This window comes from Girardinichthys multiradiatus, chromosome 2 (assembly GCF_021462225.1).
Source record: "Girardinichthys multiradiatus isolate DD_20200921_A chromosome 2, DD_fGirMul_XY1, whole genome shotgun sequence".
Lineage (NCBI taxonomy): Eukaryota > Metazoa > Chordata > Actinopteri > Cyprinodontiformes > Goodeidae > Girardinichthys > Girardinichthys multiradiatus.
In genome coordinates, this window is record NC_061795.1 from 11,578,783 (window position 1) to 11,592,924 (window position 14,142).

A 14,142-nucleotide genomic window follows, 5' to 3' on the forward strand; every position below is an offset into this window, starting at 1 on the left:
ACACAAGCTCCACACTGCCCCGCTCCAAGCACTCCTGCCACATCCTGCCCCCACCACACAGTGGGACGTGACGGCAAGCCAAGGGCCCCACGGAATGCCACCCCAGCCTCCAACCCACAGGCGCAACAGGGCAGACACCACCGAACACCGTGCCCACAACGGAACCCCGAGCCCACACCAAGATGGGACAAACTCACCCGGCAAGAGGTCCCCAGCCAGCGTCCCCCACCACGACCCCCACAACCACACAAACACATTACATGAGAGGGAATGCTGTTAAAACTGAAAATGCACCATCTGAAGCTCTGACGGTCTCGTTATATTATGTACTTATTTGAATACTTTTAATTCCATAAAAACACTTCGAAAAGGCACTTCCTTGTTTAGCAGCAGAGTTGAATGCAAATAAAGTTTCACACAGATTTTTTCACACAGGTCTTTCACTCTGTTATTATTTTTACTGAAGTGCAAAAAGTAGAACCTACTGACAGTCTCATTGGGTTGTGATGCGTGCGTTGCAAGGATTTTAGTTGGGATGAAAGATAAGGTGATTAGGTGAGTTTGATTCGAAGCCAACCTTCTAAATGAGGACTGAAATAAGGTTTATAAATCTAGAGTGATCCCTCTGTTAGACCTGACACACTTCTTTATGTTCAGTGGGTAATCCTGAAGCATAGTTTGCCAAGTGTATATTTTATGTTCTCTTGTTCTCTTTGTCTTGAGCCTCCATCTTACTTTCTGTTGCATTCTTCCTCTTCCAGATCTCGGACTAAATCTGATTAAACTGGCAGCTGAGTGCAATTTGAAACAATACTCGCCTGCTGGCAGTGGATTAACATCATTACATTATTATTTGTGATAGACACAGGGGTACAGCAAGAACAAGTACTTGAAGGCAATACCTAAGTGCTTTTAAAAGTTTAATCCAAATGCAGCTCAGGTGAATGAGAGCAAAACCTTAACTCTTCTGCTGCCAACGTTCACTATAATTTCTCTCTCCTTTATGGCGCTTACCTTTTTTGGTTATAATAATTCGCAGTATTGGATTTGCTGAAGAGACAGCTTTGTGGAAGTTTTCATCATTGTTGATTGGAAGGAGATCTCCATGGATATCAGCATATTCCAGAAACACATCAACCCCATGGATGTGATGGATGTTTTGGAGGAGGTGGCAGAACTCTTGGAAGCCACCAAAGCCATTCTTCTTCAGACCAAAACGACGGTACTCTGCCTCAAACTGCAGAAGGAACAGTACATAAGTCAAAAAGTATCTTTCCAAAATAACTCTTCAGACGTATAAAGTTGTGCTTTAATTTAAATATCAATTTCTTTCAGACATACCCAATTAGTTGTATATTAGGAACCACCAATAATTGCTTCAATATGAGTAGTTAGACTGAATTTATCCGTCTCACTTATTAAGTCTTGTTGGATGAGTCTGAGTAACTTTAAAATATAGTTTTAAACATCGTTTTTTTTTTTACTGAAAGCATTTTCTAAGAATCTGTGGAACTAGTGGTAGTTCTTTGCAGCGATCAGACAAAAAAGGAGGCAGAGAGAGAAGAGCAAAGGCACTGAGGTAGGGAGTCAAATCCTGGATGACTGCGTCATAGATGAATAGCATAGGTTTATGGGGCTGCCACTCTACTACTACACCACTCTGCTGCCGAACAGATAGACTTTGAACATATTTCAAATTCTGAAGCAAAAAGAAGACATAAGAGATGTAAAATTGGGACAAACGTTCTGACCATGTTAAGTAGCTGCAGTCACTCGGTTAAAAAATGTGACTTCACATAGGCAGGTTACTCCGCATGCTTTTGACATGGAACCAGTTTGTTGGAGAAATACTTTACAAGGAGGACACCCATCTTTGGCTTAATGCATAGCAACAATCAGAGTAAATGCATTACGGAACTCGTAAGATTGGAAAACTATTTTCCAGTCCTAACCAGTCTTTCTAAACTTTGGCTTAGCTCCATAGATTTAGTCTAAATGTGGCAAAGGGGGATTTTTTTCTTCCATCAGTATATGGAGGGTAATATCCAATCACAAATAGCCATGTTTGTCCAATTGCTGTTTTATCCAGCTATATTCCTGTCTTTTCATTCTGTTACATTTTTTTAGTTAGTCATCAGTCAGACAGTCATTTTCTTCCATAGTGGAAAGCGGGGAAGATGGTGTCTATCTCCAGCAGTCTATAGGCTGGAGGTGGGGTCACCAGTCCATCACAGGACAACACAGACACACACAGGACAAGCAACCATCCACACACTCATTCACACCTAAGGGCAATGTAGAGAAACCAATTAACCTAACAGTCATGATCTTGGACTGTGGGAGGAGGCTGGAGTACCTGGTAACTCACGCATGCACAGGGAGAACATGCAAACTCCATGCAGAAAGACCCCCGGTTGGGAATTGAACCCAGGACCTTCTTGCTGCAAGGCAACAGTGCTATCAACTGCACCACCGTGCAGCCCTAAATATTTTGTATAAGAAACTATTTTTTGAAAATCTTTTCCAAGCAAACATCAACAAATCACAGCCCTGCTCAATAGACTGGTCCAGGAATGTTATAGTTTTACTGCTGAAAACAAAAATTATGTTACATATCGTTTGGATTTATTGTACTGAAGATCTTTGCAACATGTTTCACTTGTTAACTTTGTCTAAATTTAATTCCCATCTAGTATTGTTAAAAACTACTATACATAAAAAACACTAAAAACTCCAAACATCATTACATCATTAGAAAGTGTTAACGTCTCTCTTCCACAGACATATCAGTTTTATGCTCCACCTAAGGGTGTATTCACACTTGCCACTTTTGGTTCGCTTTAAAGGGACCAGAGTTCGTTTCCCCCCTTGGTCTGGACCTTTTGTGCAGGTGTGAATACACTCAAGTGAACCCTGGTCCGGACCAAACAAATGGACCGAGACCCACTTTTTGAGGTGATCTGGGTCCGCTTCCAAACGGACTCTTGTGCTGTTCGCTTATGGTCCGAATACAAACCAGCCCCGATCCGAACCCACTACAAAAAGCGTACATTTCTTTGGACATAAAACCCACCGTAGCCGGTAGCAAAGGTGTGTGTTGTAAGGTAATCATACCTGACAAGTTGTGAGTTGCTTAGCAACGCTACTGGCTTGTTGTGGGACAAGGCACGTAGAGAACGTCGGCGTTCAGCACGCATTCTCCAACGGGGTTCCAAAATTATAAATGGAACGTCTCGAAGTCTGTGTTGAATGAGCTGCTCTTCACTCCCACAATAATATTGCAGCTGTAAGCTGCTCTTCACTCCCACAATAATATTGCAGCTGTAATAACAGCACAAATATGCAGAACAAAGGTGCTGCACGCAGCAAGTCTACAGCTGTTTTCCTAAATTTCTGGGTCTATGCTCTGTCCCGCTCCTGTCATTTCTGTCCAATGGTAGCAATGATCGTCACCCGCTTGGCTTTGTTTACAAGTAATAGTTCAGTTGCAAAAAGTACAATGTGAAAACAAACCGCACCAAATGAAAAAAATAAAGTTCACTTTTGGTCTGGACCAAACAAGTGGACCAAAGGACATTCCTGGTGTGAATACACCCTTAGCTTCATAAACTGCTCAAAAAAATAAAGGGAACACTCAAATAACACATCCTAGATCTGAATGAATAAAATATTCTCATTGAGTACTTTGTTCTATAAAAAGTTGAATGTGCTGACAACAAAATCACACAAAAATCATCAATGGAAATCAAATTTATTAACCAATGGAGGCCTGGATTTGGAGTCACGCACAAAATTTAAGTGGAAAAACACACTACAGGCTGATCCAACTTTGATGTAATGTCCTTAAAACAAGTCAAAATGAGGCTCAGTGTTGTGTGTGGCCTCCACGTGCCTGTATGACCTCCCTACAATGCCTGGTCATGCTCCTGATGAGACGGCAGATGGTCTCCTGAGAGATCTCCTCCCAGACCTTGACTAAAGCATCCGCCAGCTCCTGGACAGTCAGTGGTGCAACTTGTTGTTGGTGGGTGGAGCGAGACATGATGTCCCAGATGTGCTCAATCGGATTCAAATCTGGGGAACGGGCGGGCCAGTCCATAGTTTCAATGTCTTCATCTTGCAGGGACTGCTGACACATTCCAGCCACATGAGGTCTAGCATTGTTCTGCATTAGGAGGAACCCAGGGCCAACCGCACCAGCATATGGTCTCAGAAGGGGTCTGAGGATCTCATCTCAGTACTTAATGGCAGTCATGCTACCTCTGGCAAGCACAAAGAAATGCCACCCCACACCATTACAGACCCACTGAAAAACCGGTCATGCTGAAGGAAGTTGCATGCAGCAGATAGCTCTCCACGGTGTATCCACACTCTGTCACGTCTGTCACATGTGCTCAGTGTGAACCTGCTTTCATCTGTGAAGAGCACAGGGTGCCAGTGGCAAATTTGCCAATCCTGGTGTTCTCTGGAAAATGTCAAGCGTCCTGCACGGTGTCAGGCTGTGAGCACAACCCCCATTTGTGGACTTCGGGCCCTCATACCATGCTCATGTAGTCAGTTTATAACCGTTTGTGCAGACACATGCACATTTGTTGCCAGCTGGAGGTCAATTTGCAGGGCTCTGGCAGTGCTCCACCTGTTCCTCCTTGCACAAAGAAGGCAGAGGTAGCGGTCCTGCTGCTGGGTTGTTGCCCTCCAACGGCCTCCTCCATGTCTTCTGGTGTACTGGCCTGTCTCCTGGTAGTGCCTCCAGGCTCTGGACACTACGCTGACAGACACAGCAAACCTTCTTGCAACAGCTCGCATTGATGTGCCATCCTGGTTGAGCTGCACTACCTGAGCCCCTTGTGTGGGTTGTAGAGTCCGTCTCATGCTACCATGAGTGTGAAAGCACCACCAACATTCAAAAGTGACCAAAACATCAGCCAGAAAGCATAGGTACTGAGAAGTGGTCTGTGGTCCCCACCTGCAGAACCAGTCCTTTATTGAGTGTGTCTTGCTAATCACCAAAGATTTTCCGGTGTTGTCTATTCCATTTGCACAACAGCATGTGAAATTGATTGTCAATCAGTGTTGCTTCTTAATTGGACAGTTTGATTTCACAGAAGTTTGATTTACTTGGAGTTACAGGGGTTGACAATGAAACTGAAACACCTGGTTTTAGACCACAATAATTTATTAGTATGGTGTAGGGCCTCCTTGCGGCCAATACAGCGTCAATTCGTCTTGGGAATGACATATACAAGTCCTGCACAGTGGTCAGAGGGATTTTAAGCCATTCTTCTTGCAGGATAGTGGCCAGGTCACTACGTGATACTGGTGGAGGAAAACGTTTCCTGACTTGCTCCTCCAAAACACCCCAAAGTGGCTCAATAATATTTAGATCTGGTGACTGTGCAGGCCATGGGAGATGTTCAACTTCACTTTCATGTTCATCAAACCAATCTTTCACCAGTCTTGCTGTGTGTATTGGTGCATTGTCATCCTGATACACAGCACCACCTTCAGGATACAATGTTTGAACCATTGGATGCACATGGTCCTCAAGAATGGTTCGGTAGTCCTTGGCAGTGACGCGCCCATCTAGCACAAGTATTGGGCCAAGGGAATGCAATGATATGTCAGCCCAAACCATCACTGATCTAATCCCATGCTTCACTCTGGGCATGCAACAGTCTGGGTGGTACGCTTCTTTGGGGCTTCTCCACACCGTAACTCTCCCGGATGTGGGGAAACAGTAAAGGTGGACTCATCAGAGAACAATACATGTTTCACATTGTCCACAGCCCAAGATTTGTGCTCCTTGCACCAATGAAACCGACGTTGGCATGGGTCCACAGTTAATCCTGTTGGATGTGGTTCGTCTTTCTTGGTATGCTGACATTACCCTGGATACCGTGGCTCTTGATACATCACAAAAACTTGCTGTCTTGATCACAGATGCGCCAGCAAGACGTGCACCTACAATTTCTCCTCTTTTGAACTCTGGTATGTCACCCATAATGTTGTGTGCATTTTAATATTTTGAGCAAAACTGTGCTCTTACTCTGCTAATTGAACCTTCGCACTCTGCTCTTACTGGTGCAATGTGCAATCAATGAAGAATGGCTACCAGGCTTGTCCAATTTAGCCATGAAACCTCCCACACTAAAATGACAGGTGTTTCAGTTTCATTGTCCAACCCCTGTATATTGTGTTGTTTAAGTGTTCCCTTTATTTTTTTGAGCAGTGTATATTCCAACATTATAATTTAACACCAATCAAATAAAATCTGTTTCCAAAATGGATTACAGAATAAATATGTTTAATATTAATATGGCATTTGTTGTTTTTTTTTGCCACTGAGGTGTTGACTGTTGATTAAACATCATATCCTATTGTTATTGGCTGATTAACAGAGATTGCTTTTCTTTTCACTATATAATCATCTTTTTTGTCTTTCTCATATATGTATCACTAATTTCTCTTTCCTGAGAAGTCTTATTTCGCTAATATCTGAAGCCTATCCCAAAGCATGACTAATGGAGCTTAGGAGCCCAAGTTCCATGAACATAGAACATTGATATCCCTTAAATCTGAGCTGTAATTAGTTTTTGACGACATTTAACAGAGCTCTGCGTGTAGGGATGGGTACCGAATTTGGTACTTTTATAGGTATTGACCGAATTCCGTCGGTACTACAGAGTACCGACTCACATAAAATCAAACGGTACCATGTGTCAGTACCTAAAAGCATCATTATGACACCGAGAGAGGGGAAGAGTGAGCGATTTTCCACATCATGAACACAGCATTGCATGCACAAGAGTGTAATAACGTCAGTAGCTGATGGTACCGTCAATAGAGCATGGCTAATAGAAAGGGGCTCAAAGTATGGCTTTACTTTTCAAAATGCGATGCAGATTACGCTCGCTGCAATATTTGTGACGCGAAGTGCAAGGCCAGTGGCGGGAATACTTCTACTCTGAGGAAGCACCTGGTTAAGCACAAGATTTTTCCCAAAGCTGAAGAGTGCACAGTTTTCGTCAGCTTCAGATCTACAGCTACAACTCCTGCATTTAGCACCGCTAGCACGCCGGCATCCATTAGCGACTAGTCATCTGCAGCCAGCAATATGGCTGGGTTTTAATTTGTGCATTAATAAGAAAAAATACTCCATAGTCAGTTAAAGGTTTTAATGTTGAAGAAATGTTTGACACAACTGAGATGTTACAATACAAACACCTGGATGTTGTTGTGTTATATTCATTAAAGTTTATACATTGAGAAATAAATATGTTAAATTGAAAAATTTTGAGATTTTATTATTAAACGAATGTGTCTGTGTGCTCACGCAGGCAGAAGAGATCCAAATCAACTTTGTAAGGATACATATTGGTAATTTAAGCCCATGCTTCTTCTCCCAGCTTAAAGGTTGACTATGCTGCTTTTGATTTTGCTTCATATGTAAAAATATTACCTGAAGCTCAAGCTCCAACCCTTAAAAATATGCGGTTACACTGAAGGTTTTTTTGCTGCCCTATTTATTTTTGTCATGGATGGGGGCTGTTTGAAGATGCACATCTTTCTAATTTAGCAGGTAAATAACTGAAAGAACAACAGAGATGTTTATCATTCACACGACTGAAGATTCTAACAGCTAATATGTTTAAACAGAATCAAGACTTCCTTATGACCAAAAGTATTCAAAGACGACCAAAATTTCTTAAATTTTATGGTTGTACACTTCTGAAGAAAATGTGAAATGGGTGAATGCTTCATCCAAGACAACTTCTACTTTCAGTATTTAGGAGTTATTCAGTATTACTGTACGTTTAATAATAGTTTAAAAGGCAAAAGGGCAAAAGAAACACAATGCCAAATCCAATCTGCGTTGCACAGCGGCATAATTTCAGTTTTCATTTACATACACAAAAGCATTTCAATTTGTGAGTGAGATTGGCTGTTTGGCAAATTCTGCTATTATAAAAAACAGTTTACGTGAGTAAAGACAACAGGAAAGAATAAAACATGCTAGGCAACTGTATAATCTAGATGGTGTTATGTGAATGAGGTCATGACCAGCGTTGCAAAATAGCAGCGTCAGTAACTGCGGTACTTTTTGGTAACGAAGTAATCTAACTAATTACTTTTCTCATTTCCGTAACGCCGTTATGATGTTTACAATGTAACACGACACAATTCTACAACTCAATAAGCAGGGTTTAATAAGAGCACAGTCTGCTGCTGCGGAGCGATCTGTTTTTCTCCCACAGCGAGAAACCCGAGCCCTGCCGCGGCCAGCGCCAGCTCCTACCATCCTACACCGTGCAAACAGAAAAATACTTGATTTTCTGGCCAGCAACTTGTAAAATCCTTTTAAATTCTAAAAAGTAACTGAATGGTTACTTTGCCTAGTAACTAGTTACTTTGATAGTGCATTAACTGAATTACTAACAGTTACTTTTTGGGAGAAGTAACTAGTATATCTATTACTAGTTACTTTTTTTAAAGTAACTGTCAGGATCTGGGTTGTGTTTGTGTGCTTGCTACATGTGTTCAGTGTTTTCAGACGGTGCTGGAGTTCTCAGGTGTGCTGGGTGACAAGTGCGACTTATTCTACTGATTACTTTGAGGAGTACTTAAGCAGGAGGCTGCCAGCACTTCGACGTTCCCAACACTGGTCATGACATATATTTTGTTTAAACTTTATTTCAGGCAAGATATGATAAATGAATAAGAGCTTATTCTGGAGCTGAACTAAATTTAGAACCATTTATTCTGAAGCATGGGCTGGCACAACACTAGATTTCCTGTTCTATTGCACTATTAGGTTGTTTTTAAACCATATGTTGTCTGTTTGAAAGGTTTCCACATTAAAATTACCAGTGCAACTAAAACGGGGCAAAAATGGCATTAACTATGAGGTATAAAGTCAATATAAACGGGGAGTGTGAATTTTGTTTTTCAAATTCAATTTGTGCTAAAAATGTTGAATTAGGGATTATGAGGTTGTTCTTTTTTTTATCTGATCATTTAAGTGCAGAATTACTTTTTGGAAGTCTTATTGTGCTCCTTTTTTCAGCCAACTCTCTGGTTGTCCGGATCTGGGTTGTGTTTGTGTATTTTGTGCTTGCAACTTGTGTCTCAGTGTTTTCCAGACTGTGCTGAACTTCCCAGGTGTGCTGGGTGACAGGTGTGACTTATGCTGCTGATTGCTTGGTGGAGTTTTTAAGCAGGAGGCTGCCAGTACTTTGACGCCAGAGTGTTTGCCTTCTGTGGTAACAAGCTCAGCCAATGCAAAGTCTATGCTTCGTCTCTTGTTTCGTGGAGTAACTTTGTTCTTGTGTTTTTGTGTTCTCTGAGCCACAGACTCTGTGAGCTAAGTGTTTTCTGGTTTAACTTCGTTTTGTGGATTTTGTTCTCTACTTCGTTTTCGTCTGGATCTTTGACCAAGCTGGCAGTCTCCTGCAACTCTCATCTCCTGGACCGAGAACTAAGCTCTACCTGTCCACCCTCCACTGCAAGCATCAGCACAAGGAAACAGCCTCACCTTTCTCCAAGCACAATTAAGTCACTGCCTAATGATCAACTAAGTAGACTGGACTTCAACAACCCGAGTCCCAAATCCCTCTATCCCTGGCGACCTGACCACATCCATTCAGTAAGCCGTTTGTTTCCTTCCTGAAATTTCTTGGTTTTTGCCCTCTATGTGTGTTCACTGTATTTACCAGTTCTCTTCCCCTCTTCCCCAACAGTTGGAGTTTTTGCCTGTTTACATTCCCTGTTCATTTTGTTTTCCAAATAAACAACCTTATAACTTTACATTCTCTCTCCGGAGTGTTCTCTGTATGTGGGTCAGAGCTATTACGAAAACAATGACCCTGGTAGCCTTAATGTCAGACATTTGTCACTTTTACCCTATTTCTTTGGAATGAAAAACCTGACCAAGTATGCTGGGCCAAACCTATGACCCAACCTTGCAGTGCTAAAACAACCCAGGGCAAGACTCGTTAACATATGACCCCAGAATGGGCTAGCAAAAAAAAAAAAAAATTGTATTTCAACCAAGGAGTTTTTAAAGTGCACTTTAGCCTGAAAGAAAACCAGAAAGAGCAGAGAATGTAAGCTCTGGCTTTTAGCTGACAAAAACACAATTTTTTTTTTTTAAGCATTTATCAAACAGTTAAAGTGTTATTGTGGATTTAAACAAGAGACCGCTGACGTGGTGTGAATGTTTTCACTGAATGGTTTGGTAGATCCTACATCTTTTAGAGGGAAATGCTCCTTTCCAAAAGGTGTCAATCTGTGAAGTTCACAGTTGATAAATTTCCCCTACTGTTTAGGCTGAAATCAAACTGCTTCAGGTAAAGATTATGCATTTTCATTCAAAGCAATGTGGTGCCTTTATCTCAAATGTTGTGAATTAAGCTATATATAAGCTGACAAGGCTGACAGTCACAATCCTCAGGTTTTAGGTGTTTGTTTCCTTAATGTCTGTTTCTCTTTATTTCCCTGTTTATATTCTCTTAGCTTTGCTATTTTACTTCATCACTTTGTTTACCTATTTCTTAGTTCATTCTTGTGTTTTACATGTAGATTTCTCTGTTAGGTCCTTCCAGTGTTTCTCTGCTCAGCCTGTTAATTTTTCTCCCTCAACTCCCAGCTTCATTGGTCTCAGTTGTTCGTTGTTTCCACCTATTGAATCTCAACTGCTTACCATGCCTTCTCATCACTTCCTCCCTGTATTTAAGCTGTCTGGTTGTCATCTTTCCTTGCTGGTTTCTTTTGTTACACTGCACAATGCCAATGCCCTGTTCTTCTGTCTTTTGTTATTTAAGAAACAATTTTTCACTTCACTCCTCTGCCTCTGTGTTGCCTGCTCTTGGGTCCTACTATAAACTAATCAATCCAAATTCAAGTAATTTGTTTAAAACGTTAGTAATTGTAGGGCATGTAAACTCCACAACGTGTACAAAGCAATTATATCATAAATATATTTTTATTCTTACCAAACATTTAAACTTAATTAGGAAAAGTTTAGTTTGCTTTTGAAACAGAGACTAAATGTCTGTTCACAGTAAAAGCTGTGTTTTAACTGCGCTTTTAATTATAACCTAAAAAATTAAACTTCAAATAAAATCCAAAAGTGTTTTCGATCTCAATCCACCTTATTAAAGTTTATTTAAAGAGTCCAGTGTATCCCAGTTATCTGACCGCTCTAGGGGCGCAAACCTTGTGTTGTGTTGAGTTGGGTCAGAAATCGAATCGACAGGTTTACACTTTGAGGATCTGCTTGAAACGGTAGCGAGTTAAAAACACTACGGAGGGAGTCCGAATGGACGGTAACAACCGGGTGTTTAAAGCGGCGACGATGTGGTAATAGCAGCTTCAAAACGACAGACTACAGCCACCCGGTCGGCCTGGTGCCTGAATACGCCATCTATCTGCCATGATGTTTCACACGTTTACCCCAGGAAGCGGCAATGTTCGACTATTTTTATCCTTCCAGCGCTACAACAACGGCCGGTTTCAACCAAGGCACCAAGGAGACGTCATGAATTTCACCTATACGACACCACAGGGTTCTGCCGCTGACGGAGCCACGACAAAAACGGCGTTGCTCCCTCACCTTACCGTACAGTAAAAAACGATAGAAGACAGCACTCACTTTGCTCTTGACCTCCACCGTGTTATCAATGTGTTTTATGGGCGTCTGGTGCTGCTGTTGTGGCTGTCTTGACATCCTGCTTCTTGGTTCTCCGCTCGACTGAGGCACTGCGGATAAAAACATCTACTGGACTTGGGGATATTTGTTTCTTCCTGTCTGCCTGTGAGTAGAAAAAATGAAAGCAGAGCATAGAGTGGAGTCCGAGAGCCAAAACGGTCCTTTCACCTGCAAGGTCGTGTTTCGTATTCCTGTTGGTCCAGGTTAAAAAGAGAAGCAGAAATCAGCTGCGGTTAGCTGCTGCATTGCTCTTCGTCCTGAGTCAGCACACGCCAGTGTTATTCTCTAACCACACACACGCACACACCAACGTGCACGCGTATGCAAAAGAAAAGAGAGCAGCCATCCTGACAGGTGGAGTCTAGTGGATCCGGTAGGGGACGCGAGTCGCCAGTTGCCCCATACCTCCAACCCCCACCCAAGGCCAGACAGAAGGAGGCAGCAGAGGGGGAGGGACATGGTATCAGGGTAATAACAAAATACCAGCCAGCCCTACTATCCCATAAATGTCAGCTGCAGTGCTGGCTGCATTACTACACACATCATTGCTAATGTTAGCCTATGTTTTTTGGTGTTCTAATTATAAAAAATCGCAACCCTCTCCACCACCACCCAAGTGAAGACAATGTGGAGCTCTACAACTATGTCACAATTATAGCTCACCTGCACTTGTCATTCTCACTCTAACCTGGTGACATTTGTTCATTTACTACAGGCATGACAAGAATTAAAACCATTTGGAGCCTGTTGTTAAACATACCTGAAAGACCTGAGTTTCTACTTTGTCCCACAAGCATCACGTCAGAGGAGGAAACTGCTAGGGCTGATCCCAGCAACAAGGACAACATAATACATAGAATTTGGTATGCTGACCTATGGATAAGTTAAATACTTTTTATCTAACTCATTTTATTGAGCTAGGGGGAAGGATGGGAAACGCAATATACATGACTTTGAATATAGTATCTCTTGGCTTTACAGAGAATAGACAGAAAAAGAGAATCTCTAGTGAGGCGTAGTTCTGTGAATGACAACACCTTGATGATGTCAGAGGAATGCATAGACTGGTAGGAGATGATAGAAAGCAACAGTAGCTGAAACATCAAAACCTGCATGATATTGTTGCTGACTATGTCCATCCCTTTATGACTTCAGTGTACCAATCTTCTTATGGCTATTTCCGACAAGATAATAACGAAGTCACAAAGTTATAATAATGTAAAACTGGTTTCTTGAACACAACAGCAACACTGCAGCTAAAATGTGCTCCACACAGGGGCAGGAATTCCATTTTATTGCTGGGAGGAACAATAAACAGTTTTCTCAAGCAATTTGGGGGGTGCCAAAGTTACAGAGAAATGTAATGTTGTAAAATGTATAGATGGAACCTTTATTAGTTTTGTATACAATATAGTAAATAATTGGCAATTGCAGTAGTTGAAGTGACATGGCTGAATGTATTTAACAATCATATTAATAGTAATATTAAATATTAGAATTCTCTAATTAAAAAACTGCAAGTCACCAAAGGGTAATTATTACCATCTGAATCATAATTGGCATTTCTTTCTTTCTTTCTTTCTTGAAAACCTATCACTTGAAGGGTTAAATATTTTATATATATATATATATATATGGGGTCTAATTAATTTTTTAGGAAGTGGAAGTAAATAAATTGTGTTATGTGTTCTGTTTTAAGAAGGTACTTACAGGAGGTCAGTTATTTGAGCTTTGTAGACACAGCTCCTCTGCTCCTCAGATACGACAGCTGTGTCTGTTTGTTGGTACAATGGAGGGGAAAGTATAAATGTATCGTTTTGCCTAGATGAATGATGGATTTATTTTTTTTAACCAATACACTTTTTATCCAAAACACACTTGCTTATTTGGACCCTCCTCTGGGAACCACAACAACAGAGCACCTTTAAGCCTTGATAGAGTGGCATCATGGATGTGTAGCTGAAAAATCTGTGGCAAACGTAGACCAAAATCTCTGAGGAATGTTTCCTGCACCTTTTTGAATCTATGCATTGAAGAATTAAGGAGGTTCTGAAGCCAAAAGGGGGTCCAACCCAATATTAGCAGAGTGTACTGAATAAAGGAGGTGTGTAAGTTGCTTGCCTCTCTCTTTTCTTTCCCTGCTCAGTTTGCTTTCTCCATATTTGCAGCGCACTCTTGGTACTAATCATCTCGGTACCAGTCAACACCAGGGCACGGGTGTACCATAAAAAGAGCTCAACACCTTATGTAAGACACGGATTTCCCTTTATTCAAGGGAGGGAAACTGAAAAAATTGTTTTCTTTATCTTATAATTTATTAAAACCCTGTTGCTTATTTATTTAATGGAAAATCTACTGTAAAGATTGTTTTTGAGAGTTACAAATAATATTTAAAACACAAAATTTTAAACTAAAGGGTGAACTTTAGTTAGAAC

The 14,142-nt window shown here is 41.3% G+C and overlaps 1 protein-coding gene and 2 long non-coding RNA genes across 5 annotated transcripts in view; 2 read left to right on the top strand and 1 right to left on the bottom strand.

The window, feature by feature from the left end:
* pard6a (par-6 family cell polarity regulator alpha) overlaps nucleotides 1-12,414 on the bottom strand; it is a 60,142-nt gene extending 47,728 nt beyond the window's left edge. For both annotated transcript variants that reach the window (XM_047392732.1, XM_047392726.1), the window contains exons 1-2: nucleotides 11,651-12,414; nucleotides 1,015-1,237 (exon numbers count right to left, since the gene is read on the bottom strand). In XM_047392732.1, coding sequence (XP_047248688.1) covers nucleotides 1,015-1,237; nucleotides 11,651-11,773 — 346 coding nt within the window. In that variant the 5' untranslated portion in view covers nucleotides 11,774-12,414. The remainder of the gene's footprint in view (nucleotides 1-1,014; nucleotides 1,238-11,650) is intronic.
* On the top strand, nucleotides 8,610-9,804 carry LOC124884696. The gene is made up of 2 exons (XR_007042490.1): nucleotides 8,610-9,643; nucleotides 9,738-9,804. It is a non-coding gene; the product is annotated as an uncharacterized LOC124884696 (long non-coding RNA).
* LOC124884684 lies at nucleotides 11,680-13,823 on the top strand. Of its 2 annotated transcripts, none has more exons than XR_007042488.1 (2): nucleotides 11,680-11,812; nucleotides 12,423-13,823. It is a non-coding gene; the product is annotated as an uncharacterized LOC124884684 (long non-coding RNA). The 2 variants fall into 2 exon arrangements; XR_007042489.1 differs by lacking the exon at nucleotides 11,680-11,812 and adding an exon at nucleotides 12,047-12,175.
* The last annotated feature ends 319 nt before the right edge of the window (nucleotides 13,824-14,142 follow it).